Genomic DNA, 24,393 nt, shown 5'->3' on the forward strand with positions numbered 1-24,393 from the left:
ATATACTTAGATGTTCCCAAAGACCTAGTTCTTCTGAGATGCACTTTGGTGATTGTCCTTAGTTGAATAATAAAAATATAATTGAACACCTCTGTAATATTTATACTCAGATTTTGATCATATTTTTACTATAATTTTGAGCAGCCCTTATATGAATGCTCTCACAGAAAAATATTATTTGTATGACAGAATGGAAAATGCTAGTTTCCCATGAGTAACTAGCATGCTTTCACTAGAAAGCAAATATAGGCCTGGAAAGATGGCTCAGTTAACACAGGCATGAGGATCTGAGTTTGGATTCCAGCACCCACATAAAATGCGAGGTGGGGTAATGTATGCCTATCATACCAGCGCTGGGTAGAGACAGACAGGGAATCCCTGAGGCTCTCTGGCTGACTAGTCTGGCTGAATCAATGACTCGTATGTTCAGTGAGAGACTCTGTCTCAAAGAATAGGAAAGAAGACAGCTCTGACTTTCACATGTACACAAGTACACTCACAAACTCCCAATACGTGTGCCCACACACATAGGAGCACACACATTTGTACACCTTCCATACACTTACAAAAGAATGCAAATCTAGCCACGTTTCTGTTTGCTTAAGTCGTCAGGCTACTCAATGCCAAATTTCTGCTTGAACTTTGCTGACTATAATGATGAATGGATAACCAAGATATCATATATCTACACGATGGAATTCTACTCAGCAGTAAGGAAAAAAAGACACAATGAAATTTGTAGAAAAATGGTCAAACTTGGAGTAGATCATTCCAAGTGAACTCACACAATCACAGAAAGACAACCGTCACATGGTCTCACTCATCTGTGGTTCCTAACCTGGATCAGCCTGAGCTGCTTACATTCCTGAATGGCATCTCAAGGTCTGTACAATAGGGAGGGTAGGGCTTGGGGGAATGGGAAGGGTGGAGGGAACATAAAACTGAACCCAAATTGAACTGGTACCATAGAACCCTATATCCTGGAAGTTAAACTAAAAGATAGAACACTCAAAGAGGACCTTAGGGGGAACACCTGAATTGAAGGGCCCTGGAGAGGGTGAGATGAAACCTGGCCTTAAATTTCTCGTTTTTCTTTTTTCTTTTCCCTTGGCACTGGCCTATAATTCCCTGTACCAGGATGTAGTTTACATCCACAGTGAGATATTGATCAGAGAGACCTAGTAGATCTCCCAAAACAAACAAGACAGACTTCTGTCAGAGCACTTGATTACCCACCAGAGGTTACATGTTAAGACCCTACTGCTGAAGACACTATATGCAGTTGGCACGGACCATACAGACCTGGTTGGAATCAGTGCTGGAAGGTGCTGCATGAACTGCTGGGGAAAAGTGGCCAACATATGGCAAGCAACTCAAAGTCTAAGTGACTCTGAAGCCAACAACCTGACGTGATGCTCACACAAGTGCAATAGTGGCACACAGCCATGGTGGGTAACCAACTGCTCTTGGACTGGCTAGCAGACTTGCTCAGTGAAAAGCAAATTATATCTGGAACTGGGAAACAAGTCAGACTCATATCCAGACAGTGATTCTGCTTTCCACTATCAAGCTCCCACTAATCTTGGGCTATAAGAGGGTCTATACCCTTTAAATTCTCTAGAAATTAATAATGGCTATCCCATTTAACCTGTGCTGACTTCACTGTCCATCACTGGATCTGAGGAGATAAACAACCCAGTGCACTCCACCCCAGCCCCAGCTAAAACCAGAGGAATTGGGGAGACGAGCAAGAGTGCTGCTTTCTTAGTGAATCTAGTACCAGCACAAGGGTGAAGGTGGTAGGCACCGAGGACACCCAACACCTACCAAACCTGACATCTAGATGCTCCTAAGTGCCCATCACTGAAGTAGACTTAAAATGCTACCAGCATGGCTCAGGGAATTTTGCACACAGACAATGCCTCTCCCCCATAACTGACTGCTGCCCCCATAATGCAAGACCCACACAATCCTCATGGGGTTAACTGGCATCCCCAATGAGGAAGGCCTCTTCAGAAAAGAGGCAGGGAGGAGGGAAAGGATGGTACCAATGTGTGTTGTTTACATACTAAATATGTACATACCTAATAAAAATTTTAAAAATAAATGCTTGTTGGGGCTGGAGAGATGGCTCAGCAGTTAAGGCGCTTGTCTGCAAAGCCCTAAAGCCCAGGTTTAACTTCCTAGTACCAATGTACAGCCAGATGCACAAAGTGGCGTATGTATCTGGAATTCATTTCCAGTGGCTACAGGCCCTGGTGTACCCATTCTACCTGCCTCTCTTACTCTCTTGGCTTGTACACAACAAATAAAATATTTAAAAATAAAAAAGAAGTGTTTCTTGGGCTGAGGACCAATTTGGATCCCCAGCACCTATAGAAATCCTGGGTAGGTGTGGCAGCTGTCTTAATCACAGTGCAGGAGGCATAGATGAGGAATTCCTAGGGTAAGCTGGCTAACTAGACTAGCTGAATAGGCAAGCTCTGGACTCAAGTGAATGACCTTGCATCAGTAAAAATAGAGAGAGCTGGAGAGAAGGCCAGCAGTTACCTGTGCCTTCTATGCAAAAGCCAGAGCCTCTGGAGGCTTGCAACTTCCAGAGTTCAAATCTCTGGGATCCTCATAAATAGCTGGGCTTGGCCACATACGCCTGTAACCCCAGATCTGCAAAGGGGAGTAAAGATCAGTGAATTGGCCCAGGGATAGGTGGAAGGCTGTAAGTTCCAGGTCAGTTTGGGCTAGAGTGAAACCCTGCCTCAAATAATGAAAAGTAGAGTGGGAAGGGTAGGGGAGTGGAGGGGAGAGAAGATGATAAACACTTGCTGCACAAGTGTAGATTTGAGTTACAATCCCCTAGAACCCATGCAGAGCCAGACACAGTAACACCCATTTATAATCCTATGGTGAAATGGGAGGCAAAAAATCAGGAGACTCTCCAAAAGCTCACAGGCTAGCTAGCTTGGTGAATGCAGCAGTAAATGAGAACTTGCCTCATATAAGATAGAAAACAAAGGATTGACATTTTTGGTCCTCTGACCTCCACATGCATAGCACATGCATGCCCAAATGCACATGGACACATTACATATATACCTACAAAACACAAACACACAGAGATTTAAAAAAGAGAAAGGAAATGCTTTATTTTTAACTTTCTCCTATGGCCAAATACAAGGAATAAAAATGTATTGAGTTGTTTCTTAAGAAATTAATATTCTACCTTTTTAACCAAGAAAATGGCAATTTCATATAGCTCAATCTACTTATTTCATGAATACTGGAAAAGTGCAGATTAGACATTGAGATCACAGACATGAATAAATCCTGTCTCAGGAGAATTCTCTAAATGGGGTAAATAAATTCAGTTAGGCCAGTGGAGAACAAGGAAAGCACAAATTGCTATGGAAGAAGAAAGGAGTAAATTGGACTGTCAGGAATTGTTTCACAATTAAAAACTGCTAAGCAGAATTTCAATAAGGTATAAGAAATAACATAACAAACACACAGATAGAAAACAGAATTAAAAAAAAAAAAGCAGGGAGTGGTGGCTGATGCTTTTAATCTTATCACTTAGGAAGCTAAGGTAGGAAGATCACTGAGCTGGTGGCCAACTTAGGGTATAGAGCAAGTTCCATGTCAGCCTAGGTTGAGTAATACTCTGCCTCAAAAACCCAGGCTGGAGAGATGGCTCAATGGTTAACAATTTCTTGTGGAAGTAGGAGGGCCAAAGGAGACTTGAGACACCAACTGGAGTCCTATCCCTAGGACCCACATAAGCAGTTTGTGGCCACACATGGCTTTAATACCAGTCCTGAGGGGAACAGAGACAAGACAATCACCCAGGCTCAAAGAAAACAACCAACCAACCAGCATGTTCCAAGATCAGTAAGAGATTCTGGCTCAAGTAAGAACAGGTGGAAGAGTGATGGAGGGGGACCACTCAGCATTCTTCTCTGGCCACCACCACTGCAGGTGAGCATATCTGAGTGTGTGGGGTGCTGCAGACACACATCCTCCCCTCCCCACAGACATGTTCTAACATGCCTAGACCAGGAATTTCACCAGAATTAAAGGAGACCAGGCTGTAGATTTTTATATTTTTCGTAAGAAAGAGAATCTATCCGCAGATACCAGATATCCTCCCTTCTTCATGACCTAGCTTTCTTCTATTCTCTGCTTGCTTCTTCCTCTTAGTCTGTACATATGCTCAAGTAGACTCTCTCGCCTTAAGATATCTTCCTTGGGCTGGAGAGATGGCTTAGCGGTGGAGCGCTTGCCCACGAAGCCTAAGGACCCCGGTTCGAGGCTCGATTCCCCAGGACCCACGTTAGCCAGATGCACAAGGGGGCGCACGAGTCTGGAGTTCATTTGCAGCGGCTGGAGGCCCTGGCGCGCCCATTTGCTCGCTCTCTCTGCCTCTTTCTCTCTGACTGTCACTCTCAAATAAATGAAATTAAAAAAAAATAAATAAAAAGATATCTTCCTTGTGGCAGCTAGAACATGACAGTTTTGAATGCATGGCCCCATAGACTCAGGTGTTTTATTAAAACTGAGTTTGCAACTTGAACCTCTAGCAGGCAGATCCCTGCTACTGGGGCATGCCACTTGAGGAAGGGGATCTTATAAAGAGTCTATCCCTAAGGTGTGAGGAAAACAGTTTGGACCTTTGGCAGTTTTTTATGGTGCTGGCTGTTAGTGGTGTCTCTCTATATGGAACTATGGAAGTGACCCAGCTTCTTCTGCCATTGACGGTATTCCCCTGGAATTTGTGACCCTGAAATAAACCCTTTCCTCCCATAAGCTGTTTGTGGTTGGGTGTTTGTCCTAGCAATAAGAAGCTGACTGCAACACTCCCTATCCACTGAAATCTTTCTTTTTCTCTATTACCAACCTTCTAGAAAGATTTCTACCTTTATTTAACCTCCATTCATCCTGCCAGAATGCTGTTACAAGACACTATGGAACTCCTAGATTAGTAAGTTCATAGTTGCCAAACCCAACCAAGACCATCCCCAACTACTCTCCAATGAATACAGGAACCACTTTCTATTGGTTTTCCCTTCTCTGGTTACTCTTAGGTTTCCATAGGAGTATATCTATTGCCTAATATTCTTTCAACTCTATTTACTCAATATGGGAAAGTACATATAATTTTCAGGATAGGCAAGATAATAGTAATGGAATGTTTGAACACTAAGACTGTTCAAGTTCCTGATACTGACAGCACATAGTCACTATAACTATAGCTCCTGTCAGCACTTACTAGTCACTGTCAGCTACATCCTTTATGAATTGACAAACTGTAAGGTTGCCCACAACCTGCACCTTAATAGCACCCAGCGTAAGATCTGTTGCTGCTACAGGCACACAATACATGTATTATATGAAAACTAAATCCATACCACACTCCACTTCTATCATAGGTACTTTTGCCACCTCAATTATAACCCCCATAGAAAGTAATGGCTCCCTTCTTGAGCTTTAGAAAATAATAGGCTAAGAGCTGGGTGTGGTGGTACACACCTCTAATCCCAGCACTCAGGAGGCAGAGGTAGGAGGACAGCCATGAGTTCAAAGCCACCCTGAGACTACATAGTGAAATTCAGGTCATCTTGAGCTAGAAAGAGACCCTACCTCAAAGGAAAAATTAAAAAAAATATATCAGGCTATTCACTAATTTTTTTATGAGAGAGAGAGAGAATTGGCATGCCAGGGCCTCCAGCCACTACGATCAAAACTCCAGTCACATGTGCCTCTTTGTGTGCTTGTGTCACCTTGAGTGTCTGGCTTAGTTGGGACCTTCAGAGTTGAACATGGGTCCTTAGGCTTTGCACACAAGTGCCTTAACCACTAAGTCATCTCTCCAGCCCTCACTAATTCTTTTTTTCTTTTTGAGGCAGGGTTTCACTCTAGCCCAAGTGACCTGGAGTTCACTCTGTAGTCTCAGGGTGGATCACCATGAGCTCCAGGCCTTCCTGAGACTACAGAGTGAATTCCAGGTCAGCCTGGACTAGAGTGAAACCCTACCTCGGGGAGAAAAAAAAAAGTCACATAAAAATTTAGGAGCCAGTTTAAGGATCACTGTGAGTTTGAGGCCACCTGAGACTACAGAGTGAATTCCAGGTCAGTCTGAGCTAGAGTGACACACTACCTTGAAAAACCAAAATATAAAATAATTGGGTTTTAAATTTTGAGCAAAGAGAATTTCTCATCAACAAAAATAAGACTCTAGGGCTGGAGAGATGGCTCAGCAGTTAAGGCACTTGCCTGCAAAAACCTAATGACTGCAGTTAGACTCCCTAGTATCTACATAAAAACCAGATGCACAAAGTGGTGTGTACATCTGAAGTTCAGCTAGAGGCCCTAACACGCCCATATTCTGTCTGTCTCTGTACTGGCAAATAAATGAATATATGTAAGACGACAGTGTTGTGTTAAGAGCTGCTCCTTGCCCTGGTCTTCATCTTCTCTCTAAGTGTTTCTCAAGCTGCCTGATGCTAACAGGAGTTTAAAGTCTGGAATCTCAGTATGAGTCCTAGTGCTCTATTATCTAGGCAACTTTGATCAAGATTTTAAATTTCTCATTTATAACATGAGAATGACAGTCTCAAACTCCTTTCAATATCAAAAAACAGTGAAAGTTCTAGACAACTGAACACCTAGGTTCTATTCTTGCCCTCCTCAAGATGATATGGCTTCTATTGCTATCTTTTTTTTTCTCCCCAGTTAGCAAAGAAGTATCCTGCCTATGCAAAGAGCAGTTTTGAAATCCATCTATACTCACATCCTCATGAGCTCCTGATTACTTATCCCTGCCATATTTTTCACTTCTGTGTGTCAACAGGATCTCCCATGTTTAGACTGTTCCTTAACTCCATACTCTCTGCTAGTCATCCGCCTGTTTTTCTATGGTTTCACTATAGTGAAACCCACTGTCTCTACTGATCCACCCTTGTTCATCTCTTTAATCCTTGAAGTCAGGCATTGGATGTCTCTTTCCTTCCTATACATGTTATTCTGAAATTTCTTACATCACTATATGTACCAAATCCATAGAGGAGTTTCTTGAGCCTTTCAAGAGGTTTCCAACCTGCTTAGATGGTACTGTTAGTGACTAGATAATATAAGATACTATTCAATATCACTAGTTATGAGTATAAATAAGAAAACCACTTCTACATGATGAATTTCAAATATTTTGGTCTCACAGCCTCTTCAGCAAATGGTGTTTTGAAAACTGTATATATATCTGCAGAAGGATGAAAATAGATTCTTCTCTCTCGCCATGCACAATAATTAAGTCCAAATGGATTAAAGACCTTAACATCAGACCTGAAACTCTGAAACTGCTAGAGGAAAAAGTAGGGGAAACCCTTCAACATATTGGTCTTGGCAAAGACTTTCTGAATACAACCCCAATTGCTCAGGCAATAAAACCACAGATTAATCACTGGGACCTCATGAAATTACAAAGATTTTGCACTGCAAAGGACACAGTGAAAAAAGCAAAGAGGCAACCTACAGAATGGGAAAAAATCTTCGCCAGCTATATATCTGATAGAGAATTAATATCTAGGATATACAAAGAACTCAAAAAGTTAAATAATAAGGAATCAAACAAGCCAATCAAAAAATGGGCTATGGAGCTAAATAGAGAGTTCTCAAAGGAAGAAATACAAATGGCATATAAGCATCTAAAAAAATGTTCTACATCACTAGTCATCAGGAAAATGCAGATTAAAACTACATTGAGATTCCATCTCACTCCTGTCAGATTGGCCACTATCACGAAAACAAATGATCATAAATGTTGGCGGGGATGTGGAAAAAGAGGAACCCTTCTACACTGCTGGTGGGAATGCCATCTGGTCCAGCCATTGTGGAAAACAGTGTGGAGGTTCCTAAAACAGCTAAAGACTGATCTACCATATGACCCAGCTATAGCACTCCTAGGCATATATCCAAAAGACTCATCTCATTTCCTTAGAAGTACGTGCTCAACCATGTTTATTGCTGCTCAATTTATAATAGCTGGGAAATGGAACCAGCCTAAATGTCCCTCAACTGATGAGTGGATAATGAAGATGTAGCACATTTATACAATGGAGTTCTACCCAGCGGTAAAGAAAAATGAAGTTATGAAATCCGCAGAAAAATGGATGGACCTGGAAAGTATTATACTAAGTGAGGTAACCCAGGCCCAGAAAGCCAAGTGCCACATGTTCTCTCTCATATGTGGATCCTAGCTACAGATGATTGGGCTTCTGCGTGAGAAGGAAAATACTTGGTAGCAGAGGCCAGTAAGTTAAAAAGGAGACATAAAGGGAAGAGAAAGGAAGGGAGGAGGATACTTAATAGGTTGATATTGTATATATGTAAGTACAATGATTGTAATGGGGAGGTAATATGATGGAGAATGTAATTTCAAAGGGGAAAGTGTGGGGGTGTGGAGGGAGGGAATTACCATGGGATACTTTTTTATTATCATGGAAAACGTTAATAAAAATTTAAAATAATAATAATAATAAATTTAAAAAATTATTTTGGTCTCAGGACTATTTACACTCCCAACATAACTAAGAATCTCAAGAGCTTTGATGCAATCATGCTTATCAACATTTACTCATTAGAACTTTTTTTCTGAGGCGGGGGAAGACAGCTCAGTGGTTAAAAGTGCTTAACTGCAAAATCTGGCAACTTGAATTCAATCCTCCTCAGCACCTACATAAAGCTGGTTGCAAAGTGGCACATTTACCTGTGATCCCAATGCACCTACAATAATGGAAGGTAGAGCAAGAAGAACCTGAAGCTTATGGGCCAGCCAGTAGCAAGAGACCCTGACTTGAAGGTGAAAGAAAAGCAGACACCTCATGGTTGTCCTCTTGACTTCCACAGGCAGGGGCAAGGATGATGCACGCACACACACACACCTTAAAAACAGTAACAAATGTTAGTGAAGAATGGTATCCTTTCATGTTGTTGCAACTCTTTTTTAATAGTTTAATAAAAGCTGACTAGATTTTCGTTATCTTCTCCTGTGTTTAATCTGTTGCCCTATGTTTTCTGGTTGAAGTTTATGAAGAAAATTCGTCTCCTATTAGTAATTAGAAAGAGGAATATTTTCAGTTAATAGTGACTATTCCTCTCTGATACTGTACCCAATCTATATGTTAGTTGTTTGGTAAATACTGGTTTACCAAGTCCTGCAGATATCTCAAGTATTGACACAACACATACTACTTTAATCAGGAGTCCATAAGCATATTGAAGATATTAAATGTTTTCCAAAAACTAATTTCTTCTGAGCTCAAAATTTATCACTGGCAATAGAATTTCAAAGGAGAAAGTGGGGGGGATGGAGGGAATTAACATGGGATTTTTTTTATAACCATGGAAAATGCTAATAAAAATTTTTAAAAAATAAAGAGTAAAAAAAATAAAATAAAATAAAATAAATTTATCACTGGCAACAAACACTGTCAATTTTTTATGTAGTGACTGGCTTACTCTGCTCACTTTCAAGAATGTGTATGTCAAATTCCCAAAGTTGAATAACCATAGTTTACCAAGTGTTCTGTTTCAAGAAAAGATGTTCATGAATGGAAAAAAAAGAACCCAATCAAAAATGTACTTTTGACATTCATTGTCCTTAGATATGAAGTGAACATGCTCTCCATTAGTTTCCCACTTGTCACAATATAAACTCAATATTTAATAACCATTTTTTAATGCATCCTCACAATGTCTGTATGTGAAACTGGCTTTTTGAGAGGAATGTGTAGAATGACTATACAGTGATGGATATTATAACTTAGTGGCAGTGTTATGATTCCTGCTAAGTTTCCCATAGCACCCTCATCACTTTTGTACCATAAGTGTAAATGCCAACACAATTTCAAAAGCAACTGATGGAGCCAGGTGTGGTGTCATACACCTATAACCATAGCACTTTGGAGGAAGGAGGACAAGTTCGATGCCAGTTTGGGCTACCTAGTAAATTCTAGGCTAACATGGGCTATGAGATCCTATCTCAAAGGAAAGAAAACCTGCTGTAATTATAAAATACTCTTAACTGTGGAGACCTTCAAAGGTCCACAGACCTAGCTTTGAAAACAACTGTCATGAAGGCCAAGTCCCTTAGCCATAACAAAAAAATCTCTTCAGGGTCTAGCTTCAGGTTGGTGGCCAAGTTACAGCCCTTCTAATTACTCCTATTTTTACTCCTATTTTAACTGAGGGATAATGAATATGCAGTAAGGACACTAGCATACTATAAATCTTCACATGTTTGTACACACCAGAATACCACACACATCAAGAGCACTTTTACAGTCTGTAGCTTCTGTGCCCTTTCCCATGCTCTAAACTCAATTTTTAAGTTCCACCCTCTTCCCTTGGCACTTACCAGATGTTTTTCCTTCTTATGTTATTAGCATGTATTAGTTATATATAATGGATTCCATTAACCACTCAGACTTGCATTGTCACCAATTAGTTTTGTCTATTTTTTATTTTATTTTTATTTATTTATTTGACAGAGAAAGTGGGAGAGTAAGAGAATGGGCGAGCCAGGGCCTCCAGACACTGCAAACAAACTCCAGATGTGTGCACCCCATTGTGCATCTGGCTAACGTGGGTCCTGGGGAATCAAACCTTGGTCCTTTGGCTTTGCAGGCAAATGCCTTAACCACTAAGCAATCCCTCGAGAACAGTTTTGTCTGTTTTTGAATGTCTTATAAATGAAATTGTGTAACAGGTACTCCTTTTCCCTCCACTTAATATGTGAGATCATTATCATTTCCTCCTTCCACTCCTCTTTTCCCTAATACTAGGAATTGAACACAGGGCCCTGTGACAAACAAGTGCTATACCACTGCACTATATCCCCAATCCTTTAAAAAATATTTGGGACATTGCTGGAGGGATGGCCTAGAGGTTAAGGTGCTTGCCTGCAAAGCCAAAGGACCCAGGTTCAATTCCCCAGGACCCACATTAGCCAGATGCACAAGGGGGCACACACATCTGGAGTTCATTTGCAGTGGCTGGAAGCCCTGACACCCACTCTCACTCTCCCTTTCTCTCTGACTCAAATAAATAAAAAAATAAAAATATTCTTTAAAATTTGGGACAATGTCTCACTAAGTTACCCAGGGTGTTCTCAAACTCACAAATATCCAGCTTCAGTCTAGGATTACAGGTGTGTACCACCATGCCCAGCTAGCATGAGAGTTTCACATGCTGTAGTCCAGTAGCTTTTTATTACTGTATAGTATATTATCAGATGTGGTTATATCACAATTTGTATTCCTACTTACAAGTATGCAGAAATGAGTTAAACAGTAGGTCTTCTGGCTGGCATGTGGAGCCTTGGATTTTGAAAATTCACCATTCCTATTACTGAGTTACCACTCCTAAACTGGACAAACAATGGTTTATGCCAAATACCTACTTCCTCCTTGAACTATGGAAACCTGGTACATTCTAGGCAGACACCTAGCTGACTAGGCCAAAACAACCAACCAAAACCTAATAAGCACATGCTCTGTGCATTCAAGGTTCTATCAAGCTTCCCTAGCTGGCAACCCTACTAAGCTTATTTTGGCAAGTGGCCACTGTCATGAAAAAACAAGAAAATAATAATGGCAATATTTGAGTCTCCAAGCATTGTATTACATTTAGTTCATGGACTCTTGTTTTTTGTATATGCAAAACTGTTTCTAGTCCAAACTTAAAACCTCAAATCCTGAAATGACTAAGTGGCTGAGAGCTTTGACATGAGGATAAATACAACTGATGACTGAGTATCTTGAGAATGTGAAGACAGAAAGGAACCATGAAAAGGCTCTCATCCAGAATTTATTCCCTGGATTGGGAGATATAATAATACACTAAGAACCACAGGTCAAAGGAATGTCTAGGGAACAATGAGAACAGTAGTGTGGTAAGGCTCCACAAAGTGTCGGGAGTGAATACATGAGAGTAGTTGAGAAGGATGGTGTTGAAAAAGTGGATTGAAAATATTTGTGTAAGGGAATGAAGAAGGAATAGAGAATAAAGTATAAGCTCACATCAAGCTTTACAGTTATAGGAGCTAGAAAGAAGTTTCCAAAGGGAAGTTTCCAACAATGTGCTTAGCTAGTGTATGTGTGTGTGTTTGTTTTTCGAGGTAGGCTGACTTGAAACTCACTCTGTAGTTCCAGGCTGTCCTTGAACTCACAGCGATCCTTTGACTCTGCCTTCCGAGTGCTGGGATTAAAGGCATGTGCCACCATGTCTGGCCCTAGTACCCTTCTGTAAAAGCCTCTATAGTGGGGAAGAAATAAAAATACCCAAATCTATTGTCTAGAAGGAGCAATACAGCCTCAAATTGGAAAAATAAAATAAAAGTCTAATTTGGAAAAGGAGTAAGATTCAAATTAGTTTGAAGAAAAAAGGGAAGAAACCTTTTAAACCAGAAATGTGCTGGATTTAACATGCATCACACGGACAGATGCATAGATTGTGAGAAAAACCTGGGGTAAAAGCACTTAGTCTATTTGATCATATAGAGAAGTAGTACAGCTACAGGAACACTCTGGCTTCCATATATACACAAGCACAGGAATGAACCAAGAGGCTGAACCCTAGGGAATATAACATTGATGGGGAAAAGGAAGCCTAAAAGTGCCAAGACAAGAAGAATCATACAGAAAACTAGGAATCCAGTGTCTTATGAATTATGAAGAAATTAAGTAAATGAGATGAGAGGTCAACAAAGAAGTCAAGATACACAAATTATAGAAGTAGCACTAGGACAGAAGAAATGACAGTTCTATTTCTAGCTCTATCACTCATTCACTGCCCAACATTTAAACAATCAATTTTCATTCTAAGCTGAACTCTACTTTATCCACTGAAAAAAGTAAAAAATTATAACCTGGGTTTGGTGTCAACTCCAAATTATACCCAAGAGACAAAGCTCTAATACCTTTTGAGATTCAAAACAATCCCAAGATTACAGTTTTAATAATAATAATAATAAAAATGGACCCAGGGGAAAGGGCCAACTCAGGAGACAGGTGGTATCAGAGCCAAAACCAGTAGTACACCCCAAAATGCCAGGTACAATAATAAGAGATTAAGTGTTCTGTCAAAAAACACACACACTGGCTGGAGAGATGGCTTAGCGGTTAAGCACTTGCCTGTGAAGTCTAAGGACCCTGGTTTGAGGCTCGATTCCCCAGGACCCACAGAAAGCCAGATGCACAAGGGGGCGCACGCATCTGGAGTTCATCTGCAGTGTCTGGAGGCCCTGGTGCGCCCATTTTCTCTCTATCTGCCTCTTTCTTTCTGTCTGCCACCCTCAAATAAGTAAAATAAAATAAATAAATAAAACGCACGCACGCACACACACCCTCTACCTGTCCTTCAAGATAATTGCTCTCTTCCAAAGCTATTCTCACACCCTTACCAAAGACTGTAGTCATGCTAAATCCAGTCAGAGTACTATTCCAGCATAGTATGTTGGCCAAGAATAAAGATACCAGTAACATTCTTAGTCAAGATACTTCTAGACTCAAGAATGACCCATTTTTAGCATGCAAAACAATCTGGAGACCTGCCCTTCTGGAGATTCTCCAATTATTTCAAGGAAAACCAGCAAAAAAATACCTTAAAAAAATAAAAACAGTCTGTAACCTAAAAGGGTTGCACTTCAACCTTAGAGAAATTCTGAAAGAGGTGGAATTCAAAGTAACTCTTGTCTAAATGTTCTCCTGAATTATTTAAGCAAAGCTCAGCCTATTTAGTCAGGAACACCCCCAAGCCTTATTTAAAAACTCATTATGTATTAAGGCAACAAAATAATCCCAAACAAATTTTTTTAAATCCCAGCAACAAAAGATATTAGAAATCTTATCTACAATGTCTATTTTTAAATGTAAAATTTAGGTATTAATTTTTCACAGTACGTCAGATAATTTTCCTTTAAAAATATGAAATAAACCTAATGCATCTTTTAGTTCAATCTTTTCAGTCCATGTACTGTAACTGAGAAATGCTTTATTTGGTGGTCTTATCTTCAACATAAAAACTTTCAGCACTTGGAATCTGTGCTTACACAAGATGTGAATCTCATATCAAGCAGGTTTAACTAAAAACATATGGCAACAATGACAGAAAAAAAAGGGTATTTCTAAAGCTGCAATGTGGCAGGCAAAGGAGGTGGATTTGGTGGCATCCAAAGGCTTAATAATTAAAACACTGAAAGGGTTCAATAGGTAGTTTCGGGGTTTAAATCAACAACAGATAAAAGCCAAATTATTTAGGTAACGCTCTCTACCCCTAACTTTTGGTGAATTCTCCCCAAAGTCAATTCAGTTTAGAGCCTGTGTGAAAAGCAGATTTACAGACAAGATGAGAGTAGCACAGCTCTTCCATAGGAGAGAAAATCATTTACTGTTTGATTCCTTGGTTCTTTTTGTTGCCCCCACTAGTAGGTACTGAAAATAATGGTCTAAACATTAACACCTGGGTTGGATGTCTACTCTTGCCCAATTTTAAGCCAATGAATTTTCCCTTTAAACAAGACAAAATTTTTAAGAGAATGGTCAATTACCTAAGGCATCCAAGACCAGTGAATGAGAAAGCTTCCACGCACAACATATCAATAAAACGTAGAAACACACAAGCTAAGAGAACTTTAATCTATACTCCTCAGGCCCACCCACTGCCCTCCACTCTCCAATCTGCCGACACTCAACTCATACAGTATAGCTTGGCTGGTAAAGCTTGATGAAGAGACTAAAGACAGGTACCATTTTAAAGTTTCTATCTTTACTAAAACTTTTCAAGCCACAGGCAAAAAATCTACTTTGCTTGTATTTCAGTTTGTATTCTTTTTTAAAAAAAAATTATTTATTTATTTATTTGAGAGCCACAGACACAGAGAGAAAGACAGAGGGAGAGAGAGTGGGCACGCCAGGGCTTCCAGCCTCTGCAAACGAACTCCAGACGCGTGCGCCCCCTTGTGCATCTGGCTAACGTGGGACCTGGGGAACCAAGCCTCGAACCGGGGTCCTTAGGCTACACAGGCAAGCGCTTAACCGCTAAGCCATCTCTCCAGCCCTCAGTTTGTATTCTTACAGAAAAAAAAAATCCACTTGGCAAAGGCTTTGAATATGCACTCTTTACTCCATTAAGTCCTTAGGCATAAGATACAAAAATCAAATGCTCACAGCTCTTTCACATCTGCTAAGTATGGCTATGTATAATGCTGAGACTGAGGCTCTTAAATTTTACCCAGAATTAAAACCTTAGCCTTTCATTCCCCAGCCCCTTTATGACCTATAACTTGGGAGACAGATTATCCTGGTAGACTTTACCACATACTGCTTTAAAAAAAAAAAATCACAATTGCTCAGAAGGCTGACATAGACGGGTTGTGAGTTAAAAAAGCCAGGCCAGGCTACATAAGGAGATCCTGTCTCAAAAAAAGGGAACAATTTTATTAATTTTTCCTGGTAATATGAGAGACATCATTATGGAAGTTTTAGCAAAGCCAGAAAAAGTGAGATTAATCTCCATTCTACTTTTATGGATATTTTAAAACAATTCTAGAATTTTAAATTTGCCTTGCCACCAAAGGAAAAAAGTTATTGAAATTTTAGCTATGTTAAAAAAAAAAAAAAAACAGGTCTTTTGTGCAGAGGGTCCAGAGGATCACTCCCACAGTGGGAGGAGCCTACTTTCTCCAGACTTCTAGCTGTCAGGACCATCTAACTGCTCTGACACACATCACGGAATAGTAGACACAGCACATTCCTTCAGGCATCAATCGTGCTGCACTAATAATGCTCAGAAGACCCATAGTGACTTATACAGTAATAGGACATTTCTTCCACTACAGTTAAGTTTCACCCTGTAGCCTACAGCCAATCACCCTTTAAAAAAAAAAAAAAGATTTTATTTTATTTGAGAAAAACAGAAACAGGCAGGTGGGGGAGAGGATGGGTGCATCAGGGACTCCAGCTACTGCAAACGCAAGCACCCCCTTGTGCATCATGAGTCCTGGGGAATCAAACCTAGGTCCTTTGGCTTTGCAGGCAAGCACCTTAACCACTAAGCCATCTCTCTAACCCCAACCACCCTATCCTACACCATCCTTGACATACCAGAACAAAAATAATGTAATAGGTTGGACTAAGGCATCAAAAAAACATAATGACATCCCTTAATAGTTTGTAACTTGCTGGGCATGGTGGTGCACACCTTTAATCCTAGCACTGGGGAGGCAGAGGTAAGAGGATCACTGTGAGTTTGAGGCCAGCCTGAGACTACACAGTGAATTCCAGGTCAGCCTGGACTAGAGCAAGATCCTACCTCCAAAATCCAAAAGGTAAAAAAATTAAATTAAGATAAGGCTGTAACTTGATGCTTCAGTCTGTTTTCCTCATCTGCAAAATGAGTTAAACCTATAGGGATTCCAAACTAGTTTTTTGATCCCCTGAGCATTGATTCTGATTGACTCCAACATTAAAGACACAATACATTTGATCCATTTTGTGTTTAAATATTTTATTGCTGCATTTTTAAAAGCCAGGGGATTCATCAAAATAGGAATTAAGTCAAAGACCCATCAACTCTTGGGCCTGAAAATTTGTCAATGCTCAATTAATGAATGCTTGCTTTACAGCAGCATTAACTCTATAGGTCAGAAGGCCCCTTTCTTCCTCCCTCCTCCTTTATTTACGTTACCCCCAAGCTCCTTTTGGGCTTACAACTCATTTTAAGGATTAAAAACCAAATAGTGCAAATACTGGGGCAGCCATTACCATCAGTTCCCTTGTAAACAAGTCTAGTGTTGAGCTTAAGAATCATAACTTTATCCTCTGCCTCATGGATAATTAAATGCACCACAACCATCTAGTTACCTGTATAGTAAAATAAATGATCCTAAAGCCACTCCTAACTGCAGTCTTTGAACCTATCAGCTCTTTAACCTCCCGTCTGCTGTCCAGAGAATTATCTGTAAGACAGGCACTGACTGGGAAGAGGAAGGCATGTATTTTTATTCAAGGCTGGCTTACCTATAAGGTAGTCAACTTTCTATAAACAGAGCTTACACTTTCAGACCAGTGTAACTTTGAGAAAAGACAGAACAACAAAAGTAATAAAATAAAATACACCACCACCCAAACTCTACAGCAACCTATTCTGGGAGTACAGATTAGCTCCAGGCAAGCCCCAAGAGGAAGGATAAAAGTTGAGTGCTCCGAATAGCCTGGAACCCCAGTGGGATCAAAAGCCAATCGCACATCCCTTTTCTACCAACCTTCACGAAAACAAACCAGCAAAACAATTGCCAACTTGCATTTCTGAGGTTTTCTTCTGCCTATTTGGAGTTCTATTATTTTTTTTTTTAAACCCAACGTGTGTCCCCCTAGACTCAGAACAGGAGCCTGAGGGTGAATTACCCTCAGTACACTCTCTCCAAGCGAGCACATGTGGACCAGGTCACCTTAGGAGTGGTATGGAGGCTACAGGCGCACGTGTCTTCCAGAGCACCCAATCCTACCCTCTTGCCTTGGCTCCAGCAAATGACGCACAGCAGCAGTTTACTCAGGTGCCAGAAGAGAGTGGGGAAGGCAGCACGGTAGCCAGGGAGACCAAAGGAAGCAGTTGCCAGAGAGAGAAGGGGGGGGGGGGTGCCGCCTTCATTTGATCCGTGCCTGGAGGCCACAGAGGGGGAAGGGAAGGCCTGAGGCAAGTGAGCACCTCCACTTCCAGCACCGTGGAGGCCATTCTGGGTCTGGGTGGTGACTTCAGCCTTTTCCCACGGAGTTCACACGTCTCCGACGGACGGCACAGTGCTAGCGGGGTACACAGCCTGCAAAGGAGCCCCCGGGGCCCACTACAAAGCAGGACGCGCAGACGCACGAGGCCGCGTGCAATCTCTCTCGCTCTCGTCCTCTCGGGCCATTTTGCAAGGAGCGTGGCCTCGCCTGGCACGACACCATTCTAGAAAGGCGGCCCGTCATCACGGTGGACCGGCCTGCAGAGGAAGGCGGCGCAAGAAGCAAAGGGCCTCCCCCCCACCCCCAAGCAACGCCGGACCACGCCAGGAAAAAGGCGGTCCCGGCGGCGTGGGCCCACGGGAGGTGGGGGGCGGGTGGGCTGTCTAAGTCAGCCAGCCGTCTGGGCCTCGGGGTGGGGGCGGGGAGCGGCCCCCGTCAATCCTCGCCTGCCCCGCTCCAAAACCCGAGGCCGCGGCTGGAGACCCCACGCGAACCCACCCGCGACACCCCGCCCCACCCCTCCCCTCGCGCGTCCCCAAAGTTCAGGCACCTGGACTAGTCGGCTGAGATAAGCCGAGACACAGCGGCAAGGCCACATGAGCGCGTCAGGGCGGGGGGCCACGGGGGAGGCCAGGAGGGGAAAAGGCGGAAGCCGGCGGCGGCGACGCGTGGGCCGGCCTCCACGCCGTGCGCCCCCTCGCGGCCCGCGCCCCCCGGGAGCCCAGGGGGTCACGTGTCGGGACTCCCCTCACCTGGCCCCGTCCGCCCTCACGCCTCCAGAACCAATCGAACGTGTGAAGCCACGTGACTTCCCGGGGCTCCCAAGGCGTGCGGCGCCGCCGCCTCCGACGACGACCAGGAGGAGGGTCGGGGTCCCTCTGCCTTAAAGGAGCCGCGCCGCTCATGTGAGGTGTCTTGGCCACCTGCGACGCCTCCCCGCCCGGCCTCCCGCCCGATGCTAACGCGACTCGCAGGGGGCGGGAACTTCCAGCGGCGGCGGCGGCGGCTTCTCTGGCTCTCACGTGCTGAGACGACGACGACGAGGACGACGACGGTGGGAGCAGCGACGCGAGGAAGTGTTCCGGGCGCCGCCAGAGGCCCCTTCCGTGCGGGCAAGCTCCTGTCTGGACACACGTTCGGGAGCACGGGGGGAGGGGAGTCTGCAGAGCAGCTCCGAAGGCTCCAGCGACCGCCGCAACTCTCTGCCCCCCCCTCCGCCCCAGCCCCAGGAGGGCCGCGGCGCCTTTAAGCCCAAAGGCCCTGAGTCACGAGGAAGCGCCCGGCCCCGCCACCCCGTCCGTCCGTCCGTCACCCCACCAACCCGTCCACGAGGCCCCACGACCGCGGGCATGTGACCCCCGCGCCCCGCCCGGGACGCGCGCACCGGGGGAGGGAAGGCGAGACTGCGCGCGGACCGTTAGCCGCGGCGGCGGCGGAGGCGTGGGGACCGCGGCCCGGCCCGGCCCCGCCCAGGCGGCTCTTACCAGAGGGAACGCCATGGGGCCCGGCGTGGCCCTGCTGGACTGACAGGCGTCCGGGGACGGGTGCGCCGGCCGGCCGAGCGGTACACCGGCGCGGCGAAGGACGCGCGCACACGTGGACACTATTTATTTTTTTAATTTTTTTTTTCTTCCCCCTTTTTGCAGCGAGCTACTCCCTCGCAGCTCCGCACCCCCTCGGCGGCTTTTATAAAGCTCGGCGGAGCCGCCCGCCGGCCGGATGAGCAACACCTGTGACGGCCCCGCCCGGCCTCGGCCCCGCCCCGCCCCCACCGCCCTCTCCACGGGCCTTTCCAGCCGTCCAGACCCGAGCGTCCACCGCCCACCCGCAGCCGCGACCCAGCCAGCGTGGGGCGGGCTCTGCGGCTGGAGACACTTGCTGGCCACGAGCCACTCCTGGAAGACCAGAGGTCCCAAGGCCTGAGCGCATCACTCACCTAGTGGACTCTCTTGCCAAGTCACGCTGTTTCTCTCCTCCTTCTCCCCCACCCCGCCGGGCCTCAGTTTCCCCTTCGTGCAGTTGAAAGTGAGGCGACCCGCGCCAACGAGGTGTTTGCGCAATAAAACCGTTATGGGCACAACCCTGGCCTCTTCCAGGGACCCCTCCCGGGGTGACGAGCCTGCTGCTTTGCAAGCCCCGGTGGTCCGCACCCTTAGTCCCCACCCTCAGACTCCCCGGGGTGACGAGCTCTCACCACTTTTCTAGACCCCCACGCTGTCGCGAGCTGCAAAGAGGAGCGCTGGCGTCAGGGGATTCCGGAAAGTTCCGAAGACAGCGGGGATCCTCTTTGGATTGCAATTCCACTGGGAAACCGCTGCAGACGCTCCTGCCAGATAGACTAGGGAGCGTCACTGAGAAGGTTGGGGGGCAACAGATCGCTGTGGGCCTGACTAGTTTGGAAAGGCGTCACCGGCTAGCTGGGGCTGGAGGGGGCCGGAAGCCCAAGCGAGCGCAGAGGCGGAGATGGCATTCCAGGCGAGAGACCAAGGGAAGGCGGAGAGGGAGGATTGACCGGGACCGAGGCTAATGCGTGCTGATGCCACTGGAGGGAAGCCTGGGCCCAGTTTGAAAAGAGGTTGTTTTTATTTATTTTTGCGGCTAGCTGGAAACTAGTCAAGAATGGAAGCTGTCAGGTCCTTTTAAAGTGTTACTGGACATTTACTGGAGGTTGGAAATAGGGGACTGGAGGGGGTAAGAAAGGGACCAGAGTTTATTGAGCATTACTATTTTATGTTTTCTTATCATGCTATTTATTAAGCACTTCTTATACTCAAAGCAGAGGCGGAAGATGTGGCTGCCACACCTGCCTAGCAGGCTGGTGAGGCTGACCTAGATCTAATGGCCAAGCGGATGAAGACAGGTAACTAGGCTTCTGCCCAGGGTGATGGAAAGAAAGGAAGTCCGTGGCCTTGGTCTAGTGTTTCTGAAGGATTGGTTGAGGTGGAGTGGAGAAGGAAAGGGCAGATGCTAGCTAGAGTCAGCGTCCAGAGGAAGCTGAGTGACAAGAGCTGGCTAGTCTGCACGCAGCCAGAGGCACTGCCTTGGGCTGCCGTCATGAGTACAAGAGGATCATGACTATAAGAGAGAGCTAGGCAGGAACAACTTCCCTGGGACACAACCTTCTCGCCCCCGCCCCCCCCTCTCCCAGCAGCCCACCCTCAAAGCCCTCAGCAAGCAACATAGTTCAGCTGCTACAGATGTCATATATTTTGTTTTCTCCCCATTTTAAGGCGTGCCACACTCAGATGCCTACAGCACAGGAAATAGGTGAGTGTGCCTGAGAGGCTCTGAAGGTCTGAGGCACATCTGAAAGGGCTGCTTTACCTCCAGGCATAGTGGTTCACGCTTGTAATCCCAACATTTAAGAGGCTGAGACAGGAGGATGGCCCTAAGTTACAAGCCATCTAAGACTACAGTGTGAGACCCTGCCTCATAACTAAATAAAATAAATAACTGGGTGATGTTAGCTGGTAAGTGCCAGATATATCTTCCAAGAAAACCTGGAAATACAGAATATTTTTAAAAAATGAAGTTTTTAATGTGAATGTCAAATACAAGGGCATCATTCAGGTCACTGACTGACAATTTGTGATGCCTCACATCCGGGCCACTTCCCTGACTCCAAAGCTCTAAGCAAGATAAGAATCTAAAAGCTGGAAAAGTGCCCAAGGGAATGAGTATCTGGGAACATTTTCAAATGTCCAAGCTCACTGACTGTATGAAAGCAACTTGCAAGAGAATTTCTGCTGCTTAAATTGCTCTCCCTAAACTTTTTGCAGGAGGTAAGAATAGCTCACTTTTCTTGAGCACTTAATGTGCTTGGCATAGGTGTTTTCCCTATGTTAACTTATTTTGCAAAAGAAGAAACAAGTTAAAAGAAATTAAGTAACATGCTGGGCTTCAACTATTCAGGAGGCTGAGGCAGGAAGATTGCAAGTTTAAGGCCAGCTTGGGCTACAAAATAAGTTGAAAGCTAGCCTGAACAATTTAGTAAGACTCTAACTCAAACAAAGAGGACTGGAGCTATAGCTGAGTCATAAAGCAGTTGTCCAGCATGCAGAAGACTCTAGGTTCAATACCTAGTACCTTAAAAAAAAAAAAAAAGTAATTAAGGTGTGTGCTTTAATCCCAGCACTTGGGAGGCAGAGGTAGGAGGGCATTGTGAGTTCCCCAGCTGGGACTACAGAGGAAGTCAGCCAGGAATAGAGAGAGACCCTACCTTGAAAAAAACAACAACGAAAAGAGAGTATTTAAATCACTTGCCCATGGCCCCAGGCTAGCAGTACCAAAGCAAGGACTCAAACCCAGAGACTTGTTTCCATAGCCTGATGATAAAACTTGTAGTCCTCCTACTCACCTCCCTGTTTGTTTGTTTGTTTGTTTGTTTGTTTGTTTGTTTGTTTTAAGGCTCTCACTATGTAGGCCAGACCAGCCTTGAACTTCTGGTCCTGATGCCTTACCCCTGAAAACTACATGCTTGGTTTATTCCAGCACCTTCTTGCGTGTACTTCCTTGTGAAGGAGCTTACTGCTGACAGAATGGGGAAAGGTAAAGGAGTCTTGTAGCCATAACCCCATATCCCCTGTAGATGATTCCTGGCTCCTTGGGTATTTTAGGCTAGACCTGTAGGTCATACAGAAAGCACAGTCTGAGATAATAAAAATGTTCTCCTCTGGGCCTACTGGCACAGATGTATAATTCCAGCTTTTGGGAGGTAGAGGCAAGATTTAAAGTCCAAGACCAAGCTGGACTACTGATGAGGCCCTATTTCAATCCAAAACATAAATAACTAGGTGTTTCCCTAGATTGTCCCTCTGGGGATCCCTCTGAGCTAGAGAGGGCCCTCAGCTTGAGTTTTCCTGCTTCTTTTATTTCTATGCTCTCTTTTGGGAGCTATTTTAATTAATTTTTTTTTTTTGAGGTAGGGTCTAACTCTAGTCAGGCTGATGGAATTCACTATGTTGATTCAGGGTGGCCTCAAATGCAGTGATCTTCCTACCTCTGATTCCTGAGAGCTTGAATTAAAAGTGTGCACCATCACATCCAATTCTCTTCTGTCTTAAAATAAATCTTTAATAATTTACTTTTAATATAAAAAAAAGAGGAGGGCTGGAGAGATGGATTAGCAGTTAAGGCACTTGCCTGCAAAGCCTGAAGACCCAGGTTCGATTTCCCCAATACCTATGTAAGCCAGATACACATGGTAGCTCATACATATGGAGTTCATTTGCAGTGGTTAGAGGTCCTCGTGCCCATTCTCTCTATCTGCCTTCTCTCTCTCTCTTGGAAATAAAATATTTAAAATCTAAGTGACTAGAAGGTAGCCACCGTACATAGGGGAGGAGTAGGAAAGTGGAAATAGCAAAGATATTAAATCAACCATACATGGGGGATAGGAAAGTGGTAGGGGTAGAGATAGTAAATGTACCATACATGGGGAGGGGGGAATAGGAAAGTGGTACGGGCAGAGATATTAAATAACTTGGCCAAGTCCCCACAGCTGGTCACTGGCAGAAGTAGCAGGAACAAATGGACAGCATTATCCATTCTCCCAGTCAACAAACATCCATTGAGTCCAGCAATGCCTGGCACTGTCTCTGCAGTCAAGCTTCAGATTGACAATACAGGTTTAAGTAACTTATAGTCAGCTTAACTTAAATACATGTAGTAAGGGGACAGGTGGGACCATAGCTATAGTTTTCTCCATGCTCACATATAAAAGCACGAACACAACAGGCAGAAAGTGAAAAAGAAGCAAGGAGAGTACTTGGAGAAAGGGATGCCCTGTTTGTAAAAATCAGAAGGGAAAGATCACTTAGGACACAAGACCTCAAGGACAAGTACACACAAATTCTTTGATCAAGTTTCACCAAACTCTATAGAAAAAACCCTGTTCCTCCCTCATTCCCCCTTCTTTCATCTCCCCTCTTCTTTCTCTCTGTCTTTAAGTGAGACAAGAGACAATGTTTCATCATACATAAATGTAAATGTTAAATGAGTTTAAAATGTAAATATGAAAAGGCTTTTAAAGAATTTTTGTTTTGTTTTTGTTTTTGCAAGTCTGAGTTTTATGTCTAGCCCACGCTGACTTGGAAATCATTCTGTAGCCCTAAGGCTGGCCTCAAGCTCATGACAGTCTCCTTACCTCAGCCTCCTGAGTGCTGGGACTAAAGGCACATGCCACACTTGGCTTGCTTTTCCAAGAATTTTAAAGATAAATAACAGAGCAATTCTTTTTTGGAGAAAATTTTTTTTTGAGACAAGTTCTAGCCATGAGGCCCAGGCTGGCCTTGAACTTAAATGCTCCTTCTTTTACCTTCCATATGTTGGGATTATAGGTCAATGCCACCAGGCTTAGTAGGAAAACATTTTTATTATGTTATCCTATAGATGAACTTTATAAATTAGAGAGCTCAGAATACTAACCACTAGACCACCAGGGAGTGTCAACTTTGTAAATTAGAAACAATAAGAACCGGTTATAAAGAATGTTGATAAACTTAACAAAACTGGAATTAAAAACTTTGTTAAATATTTAAAACTTATAAAGGTGAGCCATACACTGAATGATATCTGCAATACATATATCTTCAAAGGCCTAAGATATCTTAGATATCTA

The 24,393-nt window shown here is 43.9% G+C and overlaps 1 protein-coding gene across 4 annotated transcripts in view; it reads right to left on the reverse strand.

Annotated features, from left to right (window-relative positions):
- The window catches only part of Cpeb1 (cytoplasmic polyadenylation element binding protein 1), a 117,699-nt gene extending 98,361 nt beyond the window's left edge, over positions 1–19,338 (reverse strand). For all 4 annotated transcript variants that reach the window (XM_004658217.2, XM_004658215.2, XM_045146460.1 and 1 more), the window contains exon 1: positions 19,259–19,338. In XM_004658217.2, coding sequence (XP_004658274.2) covers positions 19,259–19,273 — 15 coding nt within the window. In that variant the 5' untranslated portion in view covers positions 19,274–19,338. The remainder of the gene's footprint in view (positions 1–19,258) is intronic.
- Between the last annotated feature and the right edge of the window lie 5,055 nt (positions 19,339–24,393).

This window comes from Jaculus jaculus, chromosome 3 (assembly GCF_020740685.1).
Source record: "Jaculus jaculus isolate mJacJac1 chromosome 3, mJacJac1.mat.Y.cur, whole genome shotgun sequence".
NCBI lineage: Eukaryota > Metazoa > Chordata > Mammalia > Rodentia > Dipodidae > Jaculus > Jaculus jaculus.